The sequence below is a fragment of the Berghia stephanieae genome, chromosome 6 (assembly GCF_034508935.2).
Source record: "Berghia stephanieae isolate SIO BIC M18660-M18661 chromosome 6, UCSD_Bste_1.3, whole genome shotgun sequence".
NCBI lineage: Eukaryota > Metazoa > Mollusca > Gastropoda > Nudibranchia > Aeolidiidae > Berghia > Berghia stephanieae.
The window spans coordinates 44,302,153-44,318,312 of NC_088365.1; the positions used below are offsets into that span (position 1 = coordinate 44,302,153).

At 39.3% G+C, this 16,160-nt stretch overlaps 1 protein-coding gene across 1 annotated transcript in view; it reads left to right on the forward strand.

The window, feature by feature from the left end:
* Positions 1-2,014: 2,014 nt before the first annotated feature.
* The window catches only part of LOC144975699 (uncharacterized), a gene marked incomplete at its 3' end in the record, with an annotated part of 30,869 nt that continues 16,723 nt past the window's right edge, over positions 2,015-16,160 (forward strand). The window contains 9 exon segments of the mRNA XM_078919891.1: positions 2,015-2,314; positions 3,460-3,625; positions 5,467-5,627; positions 9,043-9,164; positions 11,675-11,777; positions 12,495-12,800; positions 14,190-14,381; positions 14,850-15,035; positions 15,662-15,740. Of these exon segments, the coding sequence (XP_078776017.1) occupies positions 2,188-2,314; positions 3,460-3,625; positions 5,467-5,627; positions 9,043-9,164; positions 11,675-11,777; positions 12,495-12,800; positions 14,190-14,381; positions 14,850-15,035; positions 15,662-15,740 (1,442 nt within the window).

Here is a 16,160-nt window from a genome sequence, read left to right on the forward strand (position 1 = left end):
CATAAGGTATGTATTCAGTCCTCTGAAAAAAATAGTTTAACGCTTCTAATGAGATGGGAACCACTTTTTTACACCACACTTTTCTTTCCCTATTGACAACATTACAATTATTAAGTCCTAACGGCTCAAAACGGTTTGTCGGGATGGTTTGATGAACAAATTCAACTGAATGTATAGTCATAAACGACAAATAGCAGGAGATTGATGCTTTCCAGATAAATTATGCCATTCTCTAGAAAACCCTGTATTGAAAAAAATTTGGCCAGAAAACTTGTCTATCGTTTTATTCATTCCATTTTGCCATCAATAAACTCAGTGAAAGCTTTCATCTTCTTTAATTTAAGGCCATTCATCCACCAAAAATAAATAAATAAAAAAATATACCCTTTCTATACGGGAAATTTGTCTCTAGGGTCCATTCCAAGGGAAGACTGGAAGAATAACCCAGAATAACCGGCAGCGCCGCGAATTGAGTAAGGGCGAGGTGACTTCCTCAAGGCCACACAGCACAGCTGCCGGTGATCGAACTCGGTAGCTTCTGGTACGAAGCAAAGACCGTACCGCTGAGCCACGCTGTCCCTCCATCCATTCGTCCATCAATCCATCTATCTATCTATCAATCTACCCATCCATCCATTCGTCCATCAATCCATCTATCTATCTATCAATCTACCCATCCATCCATTCGTCCATCAATCCATCTATCTATCTATCAATCTACCTATCCATCCATTCGTCCACCAATCCATCTATCTATCAATCTACCCATCCATCCATTCGTCCATCAATCCATCTATTTATCTATCCATCTATCTATCTATCTATCTATCTATCTATCTATCTATCTACCCATCCAAGCATCCATCCATCTATCTATCCATCCATCCACCCACCCATCAATCCATCCATCTATCCATCCATCATCCATCCATCCACCCATCCATCCATCCATCCATCCATCTATCCATCCAGCCATCCACTCACGTCCTGAACCACAAGAATACGACTGACTCGAGTCTGCACTTCCCCGTGCATCTGACCGATTAAGCCCCAGACTAATTAAACGGGAACCAATTAATCAAATATTTATGAGCTCGGGAACTTTTCGTTACTCTGACGTCATACATTTTGATCTGTCACATTGTCTTTTTATGGCCAAATAACGAGAAAGAACGCCGTGTTGAGATAACGCAATAACAGATTGGTGACATTGTTATAAAAGTGGTGGTCGTTGTTTTATTGCTATTGTATTTTCTTGTTTTCGTTGTTGATTACAATGATGATGGTGATGGTGATGATAATGGTGAAGAAGAAGAAGAAGAAGAAGAAGAAGAAGAAGAAGGAGGAGGAGGAGGAGGAGGAGGAGGAGGAGGAGGTGGAGGAGGAGGAGGAGGAGATGCTGCTGCGGCTGCTGCTGCTGCTGCTGATGATGATGATGATGATGATGATGATGATGATGATGATGATGATGATGATGATGATGATGAAGACGACGACGACGAAGATAACATCATAAAATGCGGTCACCAATAATCTTGCCCAAGGAAAAACAAAATAAACTGTCTGAAGAGAAGCTCGAACTCGAATAGAAATTAAAGCGGTTTTAAAAAGAGAAATAAAACAAACAAACAAAATTAGAAGAAAAAAATGAAATGGCTTCACGTATTAAATTTTTCTGGCATATCAATGTCACCAAGCCTTTTCAGTTAACAGGATCTTGGATTGTAGAGAGTTAAGTACAATTATAGGATGTGTTACGGAGAGAAATACGAGCTCACGCGCGCACCCCCCCCCCCCCCCCCCTCGCCCACACACACACACACACACACACACACACACAAACTCACTCACTTAATTACACATTATATCACAGACAAGAATAACATTACTTATACGCCCAATATCATAACATACACACTTGAAAGAGTTCGTCCGAAACTACACAAACTTAGTGTTTGATTGTAATTGACACGTTATTTTACTTATAACATTCTGTATGTGTGTGTACCTTTTGTTTCAGTGCTGTGTTAACTTAATGTAGAACATAACAATAAAAATAGTAACAATAACAATATCGATATTCTTCTTACTCTAAAACCAAAACAAAAAAAACGAGCACATGAAAGCCAACTGAGCCCATTGATCTTTTGTTTTAGAATGAATGTGTTATAAAAGAAAAGGTTGAAAATGGTGTTAGGTAGAAAGTGTTTACGTGATTCAGGGACTGGAGTAGCTGCTGTGTTCTGTGTTATACTACATGTGTTTCTGGTTTCTGGTGTAAATTCCTTCTTTTATGGGACACAGAAAGACCATGGTACGTCCTTATTTTTTTCCTATTTGGTTTGTTTTCTTATGTATGGAAACACACACACACACAAACACACACACACACACGACACACACACACGACACACAAATACAATGTATATATTTAATATAATATAATATAATATATTATTCAACTGACGAAACGAATTGTGAGTAGAAACAGACGGCAGTCCTGGACGAATGTGAGTCTTTCTTTACTCATTTTAATATGCTCTGAATTGTTAATTTATAGATAGAACAAAGATCACGTCACTCAGGTATTTGTTACTGTTTTTTGCCATCCACGTTTATGAGTAAATTCTCACAAAACTGTATTAATCAAACTATAATCGTTTAAGGTTACACATAGTTTTGTGTGTTGGTCCGGATGGCAATGTTGTGAGCTTCTTAGCCAAACGCATACTATCTATAGAGCACTGTCTGAACTATATAGGACAATCATCAATAATTGTATATATATATATATGGGGGGAGAGTGAATGAGATAGAGAGAGAGAAAGAGAAAGAGAGAGAGAGAGAGAGAGAGAGAGAAAGAGAAAGAGAGAGAGAGAGAGAGAGAGAGAGAGAGAGAGAATGGGGAGGGTGGGAGGAAGAAAGAAGCCGAGATCGAAAGAAAGGGAAAGAGAGAGAGGAGTGAATAAAAAAAAAGAGAAACAGATGGAACGAAAGAATATATATAAAGATAAAGAGAGAGAGAGAGAGACGGAGAGAGAGAGAGAGAGAGAGAGAGAGAGAGAGAGAGAGAGAGAGAGAGACTAACAAGTGTTCTACCTTGCTCTGGAACAACTCATATTAAACAATTTGGACAGAAATATCGTTCGATTTTAATGACTCCCATCTTGGCAAAAACTCTCAAAACCGTGACTTCGGCGAAGCGTTCAGGTAAAATACTCACAACATCCGCAAGGCGGATTTTGATGCTTTGCGTTTTGTTAAAAACGCAACATCAGCCAGACGGATATGACGTACCAACACACAAAACTATGTGTAACCTTAAACGTTTATAGTCTGATTGATAGAATTTCGTGAGAACTACTGATAAAAATGGCTGGCTAAAAGCCATTACAAAGAACTTAGAGATGTCAATTTCATTTTTGTTTCCTAACACAACCTATTTTCTACATTTTCCAGATTGTGGCGGATTGCTGACGTCACAACATGGTCGGATCGAGTCCCCAAACTTCCCAGACCCTTACCCATCGGAGACGGACTGTTGGTGGGAGGTCAGGACTCACCCAGGAGGTCACGTCGAGCTTAGGACTGTCTGGTTTGACGTGGAACATCAGGCCGAATGCTTGTAACTACGGGATTCTTTATCATTATATCATTCTGGTTTGGGGGAAAATACATTCGGGTTGGGGAAAACCGGTTCGGGTTTGGGAAAACCCCGATTTATTTATTTTCATTTGTTGTAAAATCCCGAACACTGTTTAATTAGTCTTAAAACTTAAGACTTAAGGATTAGTGTATGGCTATGTGATCTAGTGGTATGACACTCGCTTTCGTATCGCAAGGCCATGGATTCGAGCCTCGCTCGGCGCATAGTTGAGTCCTTGGGAAAGGCTCTTTACTCATATTCTCTCAATGTACTCATATGTAAAATGAGTACCTGGCCGTTAACAGGCGTCGTGTTGCTGTTGGTCAGGGACCCCTTGTAAAGCTCTTTGAGCATGTTTAGTGGATATTGCTCTACAGATCGATCCCGGGTGCAGTCGGGATTTTTTTTCTGATCCCCACCCTGTCGACCCAGCAGTGATTGGGTAGCTGGGTATGTTAGATCTGGCGGAAAGTACTTTGCGATAGACTAGAGTCCTATCCAAAGTGTAGCAAGCTATTGTTATTGTCCGTTTCACGCTATAGAAACCGGGATAAACTTCGGCTCTATGGGCCTCGTGGCACTGAAGGACTCAAGGTTTTTAAAAATCTCACTAGTAATGTTGATAGATTTTATTATTATTCATTATGACTTTTGACCCCTTCTCACCTTTGTGCGACTATGTTGTCTTGTAGGTTCCTGGTTCGATTCTTGCTTTGCAAGACGCAAAAATGAATCCTCGAAATAAAAACTCAACTCTTTACTCACATTCTCCCACCGCACTCAGGTGTAAAATGAGTACCTGGTTAGTAACAGCGTTGTCTCCGTCGAAAGTAATTAATTGTAAAATCTATGTACAGATGTCGACAGGTCTCTTCCAACATGTCGTGTTGCTGTTGGCTTGGGGACCGCTTGTTAAGCGCTTTCCGCACATTTGGTATATTGTGGATATTTCTGTGGATATTCAAGTTTTAATATTTTAATTCTTTGTTTCCTAATCTTATCCACTCTCAAATTACAGTGGCAGCGTCTCTTTCTCTCTCTCTCTCTCTCTCTCTCTCTCTCTCTCTCTCTTTCTCTCCCCTCTCTATATCTATCTATATCTATCTCTATCTATCTATATGCATATCTTTCTATCTATCTCTCTATCTATCTATCTCTATCTATCTCTATCTATCTATCTATCTATCTATCTATCTATCTATCTATCTATCTATCTATCTATCTATCTACCTCTACCTCTCTCTCTCTCTCTCTCACTCTCTCTCTCTCTTTCTTCTTTCTTTCAGTCTTTCTCTCTCCCCTCTCTAATTTCTTTTTAAAAATTATATCTTAACAGTGGGGTAAGGGGGTCAATAAAAACACTATTGCCGTCTGTTATTCTTTAATAACACCTTTCTATATTTTTCTATACATTTTATTGACTCATTTAGGCACCTCTAGATCTAATTACGGAATTAAGGAGCAGACACCGATGTAGGACAAAGAACTGAACAATAATTGTGTATGAAAAGTGCAAACAAAGCACCTTTCATACACACTTGTTCCGTTTTTTATCACCTCTGTCTAGATCTCAGCGTAAGCTCTTTGCTCCATGCCAGAAAGTACCGAGTTTGAATATCCGCTGCGCTTTGTGTCCATGAGCAAGTCACCTCGCCCCTAGCTCGGTATGCGGTGCTGCACTACGGCTGAACCCTGGATCAGTCCAGTCTTCCCTTGGAATAGACACTAAAACAAATTTTACCTATAGGATGAATAAAAGGGAATTTTTGAAATATTTTTTTTTTAATTTCTTAATGTTTTTGGGGTTTTTTAAATCACAGGTGGGACAGCGTACAGGTCCATGATGGCGCCGAAGGTGAATTTGATCGCCAGGTTCATTGCGGATCTTCCGGTTTCCGGTTCCTGTCCACGTCCAATGTTGTCAAGATTCACTTCAAAAGCGACGTCAGTGGTGTCGGGGCTGGATTCCAAATTCTCTACGGTAAGCTAAGCTGCTGAAATTCTTGACAAAATAATATAAAAAATACAATAAATAAATTGTCCACTGAACATGCTCAAAGCGCTTTACAAGCGGTCCCTGGCCAACAGCAACACTTAACTTGTAGGACGAGACATGAGGCTGTTAGGCGATATTATAATTTTTTTTCGGACAGAGACAACTCTGTTGACGGCCAGGTACTCATTTTACACCTGAGTACGGTGAGAGAATGTGAGTCAGAGCCTTTTCCAAGGACTCAACTATGCGCCGAGCGAGGCTCGAACCCAGGACCTTCCGATCCGAAAGCGAGTGTCATACCACCAGACCACATAGCCGCACAAAAATAAATAAATAAATAAATAGGGGGCAGCGTGGCTCAGCGGTACGGTCTTTGCTTCGTACCCAAAAGGTACCGAGTTCGACTACCCGCCTCGTTGTGTGGCCTTGAGCAAGTCACCTCGCCCTAGCTCACTTTGCGGCGCTGCAGTCTATTCCAATCTTCCCTTGGAATAGACCCTAAAGACAAATTTCCCCTTGGGGATGAATAAAGGGAATTTTATTTTATTTTTTATTTATTTATAAATAAATAAAATTCCCTTTATTCATCCCATAGGGGAAAATTTTTGTCTCCAGGGTCTATTCTAAGGAGAGACTGAAATAACCGCAGTGCAGTGCCGCAAATTGAGCTAGGACGAGGTGACTTGCTCAAGGCGACACAGCGCAGCGACGGTTCATCGAATTCGGTACCTTTCGGACACAAAGCAAAGACCGTACCGCTGAGCCACGCTGCCCACAATAACAGCAGATTCGTTGTTCGTAAAACTCCGAAAACTAATTTAAAGTTACACCTGAAATAAACATTTGAGCTTTTATATATAGCGCAATAGTGACTAAATGTGATCAAAGCACATTACAAGCTATCCCAAGCCAACAGTAACACTTCGCATTTAATGACCCCCCTCCCCCCTCTGGTGCAAATCTACTGCTCTAAAAACAAAGACAATGTTTCTAATGTATGTCGTGATTTTGTGGAAAAATGGCTTCGTTTAAATTGTGTGTTTTTTTTAATTCCTTAAAAGACCATCCACACTGTGCGGCCACCCGTCGTATGAATAAGGGACTCCCAGTCGCACTGAAAGAGTTAAGTATTCTGGCCACTCGCACTGAAAGAGTTAAGTATTCTGGCCACTCGCACTGAAAGAGTTAAATATAATTGTCATTCTCACTGAAAGAGTTAAGTATTGTGGCCATCGCACTGAAATATTAAGTATTGTTGTCATTCACACTGAAAGAGTTAAGTATTTTGGCCACTCGCATTGAAAGTGTGAAGTATTGTTGTCACTCACACTATAAGAGTTAAGTATTGTGGCCATTCAGACTGAAATATTTACCGAGCATTGTGTAAAAAAGGAAAAGGCTGTATATTTTTATTGTTTAATTATGCATCTGTAGATAGAACGAAGATGACGTCATCCAGGTCTTTGTTATTGTTTGTTTGCCATCCATGTTTATGAGTAATTCTCACGAACTGTATCACGCAGACTATAGATAGTATGCGCTTGGCTAAGAAGCTCATAACATTGCCATCCGGAAGTATAACGGGCCAACACACAAAACTGTGTGTATCCATGAACGTTTATAGTCGGGTTAATACAGTTCAGTGAGCATTTCTCACAAACGCGGATGGCAAAAAACAATAACAAAGATTTGAGTGACGTCATCTTCGAACTATCTATACACGTTCAAGATGACGCCTGGTTTTGTGTGTTGGTCCATTATATTTCCGGATGGCATGTTGTGAGCTGCTTAGCCAAGCGCATATCTATAGCAGGAACAAAAGTGACGTCACTCAGCTCTTTGTTGCTGTTTTTAGCCAGCTATTTTTATGAGTAGTTCTCACTAAATTGTATTAATCCGTAGCCATCGTTAAGTTATAGATGGTATGCGCTTGGCTAAGAAGCTCATAACATTGCCATCCGGAAGTATAACGGACGAACACACAAAACTATGTGTAACCATGAACTTTTATAGTCTGGTTAATACAGTTCAGTGAGAATAACTCACAAACGCGGATGGCAAAATATAACAACAAGGCTTGAGTGACGTCATCTTCGAACTATCTATAGATAGTATGCAGATGACGTCACTCAGGCTTTTGTTGTTGTTTTTGCCATCCGCGTTTGTGAGTTGTTCTCACTAAACTGTATTAACCAGACTATTAAAGTTCATGGTTACACAGAGTTTGTGTGTTGGTCCGTTATACTTCCGGATGGCAATGTTTTGAACTCCTTGGCCAAGCGCATTCTATCTATAGCCTGACACTGAAACCCAAAAAGACTGGCATTTTGACGTCATTATTTGTTTTTTTGCACAGCCCAGTGAGTAGTTGTTAGTAGTGCTCATGGAAACATGTGGTCTCATTGGTTGAACTATTGAATACAACTCACTATTTGTTTTCTTTTGTGGCCAGAGACTGGCATTTTGACGTCATTTTTTGGTCAGTGTCAGGATAGGAAGTTAACGATGGCTACGATTAATCAGACTAGAGATGAAGTGAGTAGAAAAGTGCCAGAAGACAATAGAGAATAAGAAATTTTTTCGCGGCGGTGATGGGGTTTGAACCTGCGACCTTATTGGTAGGACAACTCCGCCTGGCCGGTGAGAGCGTGACCCTGCCGTATGAGCTATCCACGAACACAAAAATATTCGTATCAAACTCAAGTCATTCATTTCTAGAGCTCTTTCTCACCGACTACTGGAGACCGCGGGTTCAACACACAACCATCGCGAAGTTACCTGGCCAGCAGTTAAGCTTAATAGCCAATATTCTCAACACAAACATATAACAGAAAGAATCGAGACATTGAGTTTCCTCCGGTATATGGGGTAAATTTTTAATTCAGAAAAGTGAGTGGAGCAGGCACTTATGTTGGTAACAACAAGAGATGAAGTGAGTAGAAAAGTGCCAGAAGACGATAGAGAATAAAAAAAATTTTCACGGCAGTGATGGGGTTTGAACCTGCGACCTTATTGGTACGACAACTCCGCCTGGCCGGTGAGAGCGTGACTCTACCGAGTTGTCGTACCAATAAGGTCGCAGGTTCAAACACCATCACAGCCGCGAAAAAAATTTTTATTCTCTATTGTCTTCTGGCACTTATCTACTCACTTCATCTCTTGTTGTTACCAACATAAGTTCCTGCTCCACTCACTTTTCTGGATTAATCAGACTGTAGAGGGAATGAAATTGACGTCACTCAGCTCTATTGTTTTTAGCCAGCCAGTTTAATGATTTGTCTATCAATCAGACTACAAACGTTTATGGTTACACATAGTATAGTCTTGTGTGTATTTTTACCTAAAGGCATAGTATCAATTCGTTATCTATTAATTTGTTATTTATAAATATTCTACCCAGACATTATCCCAAAGCAACAACCAGACACGTGTAACAAGACGATTACAGAGGAGAGCACGGTGACGTCACCAAATTACCCGTCGAGCTACCCCAGTGACGTCACGTGTTTCATTGTCATTCAGGTATCAATTTACTATCGCTGGGGTGGGGAGGGGGGGGGGGGTCTTTGACCTCCCATGGTGGGCAGGAGGTCAAGCTGTATCTGTTTTCTGAGTTCCTTTTTGTCTTTGTCTTCGAATGGGATTACTTAGTTTTCTCCTTGCCCTGGCCGAAGTCATTGACTGGCAGGGAAACAGTCAAATGTATAGTTATAGTTTTAAGAGATGATATTTTTATTTCGTTGTAAATCGTCTCTCTGTTTTGTACTGTTACATGTTTAAAATATATTATAATACGCTTCAACAGTCGTAACGTCACTTCCCTCGTAATGACGCATGGTAACTTAATAACTGGCTCTAAACTATCGGAACAATGGCGGACGCCCTTATGAAATATTTCTCCGACGAGTATAAAAGCGTATATAAGGGGAAAAAACCCATTAAAAAACTGATCATGTTTTCACTTTTACACATTCTGATCACAAGACATATGAAAAGTTCTAGCCAGCATGAAGAATAAAAAGTACCGATTTTCTTTGTTTAGAACCACGATGCCTGAAGTCTGGGATCGTGAAAATACTAACGAAAGAATGAAAATGGGAAGGCTTCGGATGGGAACAATACAGACATGGACGTTTCGGGTACTTACCCTTCGTCAGCCCAAAATCAACAAATGAACGTGGAAAACAAATGAAGTAAAATGCAATAGGATTTGTATCGTCTATACTCAGAAGAAATGAAAATATACCAGCTAATAAACCCATGAATACTTTTTTCACCCCATGATATGGACACAAGAAATATCAAGGTAGACCACCCACGTCAATTCATACTGTCCCCAATAGAGACCTAAAACGCCTTCAAAATAACAAAGAATTAAAATCAAAGGATGACCTTATGAACTCAGCATCCACAGCAAAAGACCATGAACTGTGGAAGGAAATGGCACAGATGATTATAGAGTCAGCCGAGGCGTCCCGATAGGATGATTAGGAAGCGAAAGACCTTAAATCATCATCATCATCATCATCATCATCATCATCATCATCATCATCATCATCATCATCATCATCATCATCATCATCATCATCATTATCATCATCATCATCATCATCATCATCATCATCATCATCATCATCATCATCATTATCATCATCATCATCATCATCATCACCATCATCATCATCATCATCATCATCATCATCATCATCATCACCATCATCATCATCATCATCAACATACTCATTGGTGATTGGAATGTGATTGAAATGTGGGCGTGGTGTGGGTTAGTAGTGGGTGGAGTTCCTTGTTTGAACCATTCCCCTTTGCCTTACTTTATCTCATGTGCTTTCAATTATGTAAACCTATAACTTTTTTACTACCCCGTTTTCTTCCGTTATACTGGCGCTGAAATAACGTAAATGTGTCGCTAGTGCCGTAAAACCCTTAACACACTCAACCCTGACACCGACTATATCCGTAGTTTACCCGGGTTACTTTTACCCCATGCCTATTTATTACATTTTTCTGAGACAAATTATAGGCGTAGTATCAAAGCTGATGTTTTTAGTTTTTGCATGTCAATGATAGTTGAATAAAACTATCTATGTACATGCTTCATTTTTAATTTTGAAAAGTAACAAAAAATCTCTAAGATTGAGTGAGTTAAAAACAAAGTAATTTACGAGAGGTTATATGAAGATGGCGTCATTCGGCTCTTTCTTATTTGTTTTTAGACCGCCACGTAGGTGAATGGATCTAACCAAAGTCCGTCTAACAGGCTACATTACTTTTTTTAAAGTTTAATTTTAGGTTAAGCCATGTTTTGTATATTGGCAAGAAGAGGCGAGTATTTTACCTGAACTCATAACATCAATTTTCCCTTTTTTACTATGCTTCAGTTAAGTAGTCCTTCAGATCCATAAGGCCCATGGAGCCTGTTGAATTTATCCCGGTTTCATTAGCGTGAAACAGACAATAGCAATTGCTTGTTACCCTTTTGATAGGACGCTAGTCTATCGCAAAGTACTTTCCGTCAGATCTGACAGACCCTGCTACCTGCTAATCACTACTTGGTGGACAAGGGGGTCTGGAAAAAAATTATGGACAGCGCCCGGGATAGATCTCTGTCCTTCTGTTTGTGGACTTGTATAGCAAGTACTCTACCAACTGAGCTATCGGGACCTACAAGCTTCAGTTCAGTGTGGCTATGTGGTCTTTTATTATGACACTCGCTTTCGGATCGGAAGGTTTTGGGTTCGAGCCTCGCTCGGTGCATAGTTGAGTCCTTGGAAAAGTAAGTCTCTTTACTCACATTCTCTCACCTTATTCAATAAAATGAGTGCTTTTTTTTAATTGTTGTTTCGTTTTTGTTTTGTTCTTTGTTTTTTTTTTTGTATTTTTTTGTTTGTCTTAAATTGGAATATCGTGATATGTTGGAGACTTCTTGATTCATCATAATGGTTTTTCTCCCTTCCCACGACCCCCCCCCCCCCCTCCCCCCACTCCCTACCCTCATCCCCTCCATCTCCTAGGCCCCCATCCACCACAACATCCATCTCAACTTTACCCAGTTTGACGTGGAATCGTCACCCTGTGATTTCGACAGACTGGAGATTCATGAAAAACGTCCAGAAGGTAAACAATGTAAAACTGTCCTACTCTGGGAAAAAAATAATAGGAAAATTGAAATTTTGGACAGGAAACTCGTCCTTCAAAAATCTATGCGATCGATTTAAATGACCCTCGTCTTGGAAAAAAAAAAAAAACTCTCGGGAGGTCTTTAAGGAAAAGGGGGTCCTGATAGCTCAGTCGGTAGAGCACTCGCTTCACAAGCAAAGGGACCGAGATCGATCCAGGGTGCAATCGAGATTTTTTTATGACCCCCCCCCCCCCTGTACACTCAGCAGTGATTGGGAAGCTGGGTCTGATATATCTGTCGGAAAGTACTTTGCGATAGAATAGCCTCCTAGGCTTTTTGAAGAGGCCTGCAAATAAGTAAGTATACATCTGGCCGCTATGTGATCTTGTGGTATGACACTCGACTTCGGATCGGAAGGCCCTGGGTTTTAGTCCCGTGCAGCGCATTGTTGAGTCCTTGGAAAAGAATCTTTACTCAGATTCTCTCATTTGTAAAATGAGTAACTTGCCGTTAACATCGTTGTCGCTGTCTGAGAAAAAAAAAATGATAATATCGCCAAACAGGCGTCATGTCTCGTCCTCCACGTATTTGTGTTGGTTAGGGACCCCATATAAAGCGCTTTGATCAAGTATCGTGGATATTGCGCTATATAAGAGCTCAATTTTTCCTTTTTTTTTAAAAAAAAAATCCACGACCTTCTTCCACATTTCCAGGCAGTCCTTCTAAAGTGACGTCTCTCTGCGGTAACCGCCTACCTCCCGTCTTCATCTCGGAGACCAACGAGATCACGCTGAAATTCATAAGCGACGCGAGCCTGCAGTCCAAAGGGTTTAGCGCCACCGTGAAATTCGTGCTGGGTGAGGACGACACGGCTAGCCCATCCACTACATCGACCACATCCACCACCACCACTACTTCTACTCCCACAACAACAACCACAACTACAACTACAAAAGTGAATGACGTTAGTGCGGAAGGGAAGAGAGCGAGTCCAGCACCTGATACGTCTGTTGTTGGAGGTTTGTATCCTAGTCATTATATTCTTTATTGTCTTCTTCGATAGTGTTATGATTGTCCTAAATATCGTCGTCGTCATCATTATCATCATCATCATCATCATCATCATCATCATCATCATCATCATCATCATCATCATCATCATCACCCTCTTCCTCCTCTTCCTCCGACTTCGCCGCCTACGCCTCCTCCTTCTCCTCCTCCTCTTCCTCCTCCTCCTCCTCATCCTCCTCCTCCTCCTCCTCCTCCTCTTCCTTCTTCTTCTTCTTCTTCTTCTTCTTCTTCTTCTTCTTCTTCTTCTTCTTCTTCTTCTTCTTCTTCTTCTTCTGTTTCTGTCATCATCATCGCCATTAACATCATCATCATCATCATCATCATCATCATCATCATCATCATCATCATCATCATCATCATCATCATCATCAAACTAATGTCAGAATCATTTCCACGCCTTAACTTGTTTCAAAAGCCAAATTAACTCTATTCAGCATTGCCGATAAGCATAGAAACAAAACTAACTAAAACTCTAAATTCTACAACGTTTTAATTCTAAGAGAGAACGCTTTATTACGCACAATCTCCCAAAAAGACTCGCATACTGTTTACCTGGTTCTGTCGTGAAAAAAAAATTGGTAACATCGCTTAACAAGGGTCGTTCTCATCCTACATGTTAAATTTAGCTTTTGGTTAGATCCCCCTTTTGTAAAGCGCTTTGAGCACGTTTAGTGGATATTGCTCTATATGAATGCTCAAATTCATGCGTTGGCTTTTTTTTCTTCTTTCTTGTTTGTTTGTTGTTTTGTTGTTGTTTTTTTTGTTTGTTTGTTGTTTTTTTTTGTTGCTGTTTTTCTTTTCTCTTCTTTTATTTTTCTTTCTTGTTGTGTGAATTATTATTTTCCATAATCATACTGCCGTACTTTGGGAAAAAAAAACATCTTTTAAAATTTGGCCAGAAAAATCGCCCTTCAAATATCGATCGATTTAAATGACCCTCATCTTGGCAAAAACAAAACAAACTCTCAAACCAGGGAATTCGCGAAGTTCAACTCTCAAACCTGGGACTTTGCCAAGGTGAGAGTCATTTAAATCGATAGATATTTATTTGAATGACGAGTTTTCTGGCCAATTTTAAAATGTTTTATTCCCGAGTACGACACCCTAGTGAAAATACAATCTACAAATGTATACATGTATAATAATTGAATGTGACGTTAACATTCTAAAGCACTTTGTTTACCATATTGATAATGTGTTATGTATGTATATATATATATATATATATATATATATATATATATATATATAATATATATATGTATTATATATATATATATATATATATATATATATATATATATATATATATATAAATTCCTCTATTATTCTTATAGCATGTGACGTCACCATCAGGGGTTCGATCTACGACATCAGCTCCCCCTTGTACCCCTCCCCGTACGGCCATGACATGGATTGCGTCACGAGACTTAGGAGTGACGTCAGAAGCACCTTCGTCATCAAATTCACCAATTTCTCCGTTGAGGAAAGCGAGAACTGCACGTATGACTCTCTTAGTATTTTCACAGGTAAAAACGTAGTTATTTGACTTTGTTGATAATAATGATAATGATGATGATGGTGAGGATGAATGATAACAGTGATAATTAATAATAATGATAATAATAATAATAATAATAATAATAATAATAATAATAATAATAATAATAATAATAATAATAATAATAATAATAATAATAATAATAATAATAATAATAATAATAATAATAATAATAATAATAATAATAATAATAATAATAATAATATACAGTAAATATTTATAATGTATACAGTAAATATTTATAATGTATACAGTAAATATTTATAATGTATACAGTAAATATATATAATGTATACAGTAAATATTTATAATGTATACAGTAAATATGTATAATGTATACAGTAAATATTTATAATGTATACAGTAAATATTTATAATGTATACAGTAAATATTTATAGAGGTACATTTTGATCTATCTTTCCCACTGACTGACAGCATCAGGAGACGACCACTCGGAAGGAAACCAGACTCCTACTTTGTTACGACGCATGTGCGGCACTCTGTCTAATGACGTCATCGTCTCCTACGAAGGCCATTGGCTGGATCTGTTATTCCATTCAGACCAGTCCGTCAACGACGCTGGATATTTCGCCAATGTGGTGGTTACTCCTGTCGTTGAAGGTGAATTAACTGAAATGCAGACCTGCTTAATATTATGAAAAATTCGTAGGATTACGAAATTTTTGGTTCCAATATCAGAAATTGATGAGCATTTCAAAGTTATTAAAACTTACGTATTAAAATTGAAAGTGGATGCCAGACTACATCATTTTAAGGATTTTCACGTGTTATTGTGAGATTGTGTGATATTGTGAGATTAAATTGTTGGTTTTTAAAGTTTACTATAGCGACTACAATTTTTGTCTCCTAAAAATTACGAATTTCTAAAATGTTCAAGTTGGCAGGGCTGGGAATGTTTAGTCATTTGGTTATTTTTGGAAATTATCATCCTCTGATGTGCAAAAAATTCTCTCTCTCTCTCTCTCTCTCTCTCTCTCTCTCTCTCTCTCTCTATCTCTCTCTATCTCCTCTCTCTCTCTCTCTCTCTCTCTCTCTCTCTCTTCTCTCTCTTTTCTTTCTCTTTCTCTTTCTCTCCCCCCCCTCTCTCTCTCTCTCTCTCTCTCTCTCTCTCTCTCTCTCTCTCTCTCTCTCTTGAGATAGAAGTACTGTATTCTTGTTCTTGTTTGATTTAGTTTCGGTATAGCCTCATCATACATACACACATACATACATAAATACATCAACAGCTCCCAGATGCCCGGATGTGTGCAAAAATGGCGGGACGTGTGCAGAGACTCTCCTTCCAGACGGATCCATTGATTGGATGTAAGTCTTTGATGACGTTAAACACGATTCAAACTCTTTCAGCGCTGAGGTTATATATTCGCATTTCCGTCTCAAAATGGCTGACACCCGATTGAGGCAGCATGAGAATGACAAGCTAAAACAAAGCGACATTCGAAATCGGTGGAAAATTTCAATTAAGATACCCCCCCCCCCCCCCCCCCCCTCGGGCCAATTGAATATTCTGATGAAAGAAATGATACCATTGGTTCAATTTACCGTACTTTTGTAGAAAGTAGGATTGGATTACATTATTATTTTTGCCTTTCAAGACCTGTGCGGCCATTGGCCAGTAGAACACATTCTACTCTGGCCGCACATTGCGGTCAATGGCGCTGAATAATTTGACCAAGGAAGGACAATATAAGATTAAGGTACATTTACTCCATTATAAACGCAAAT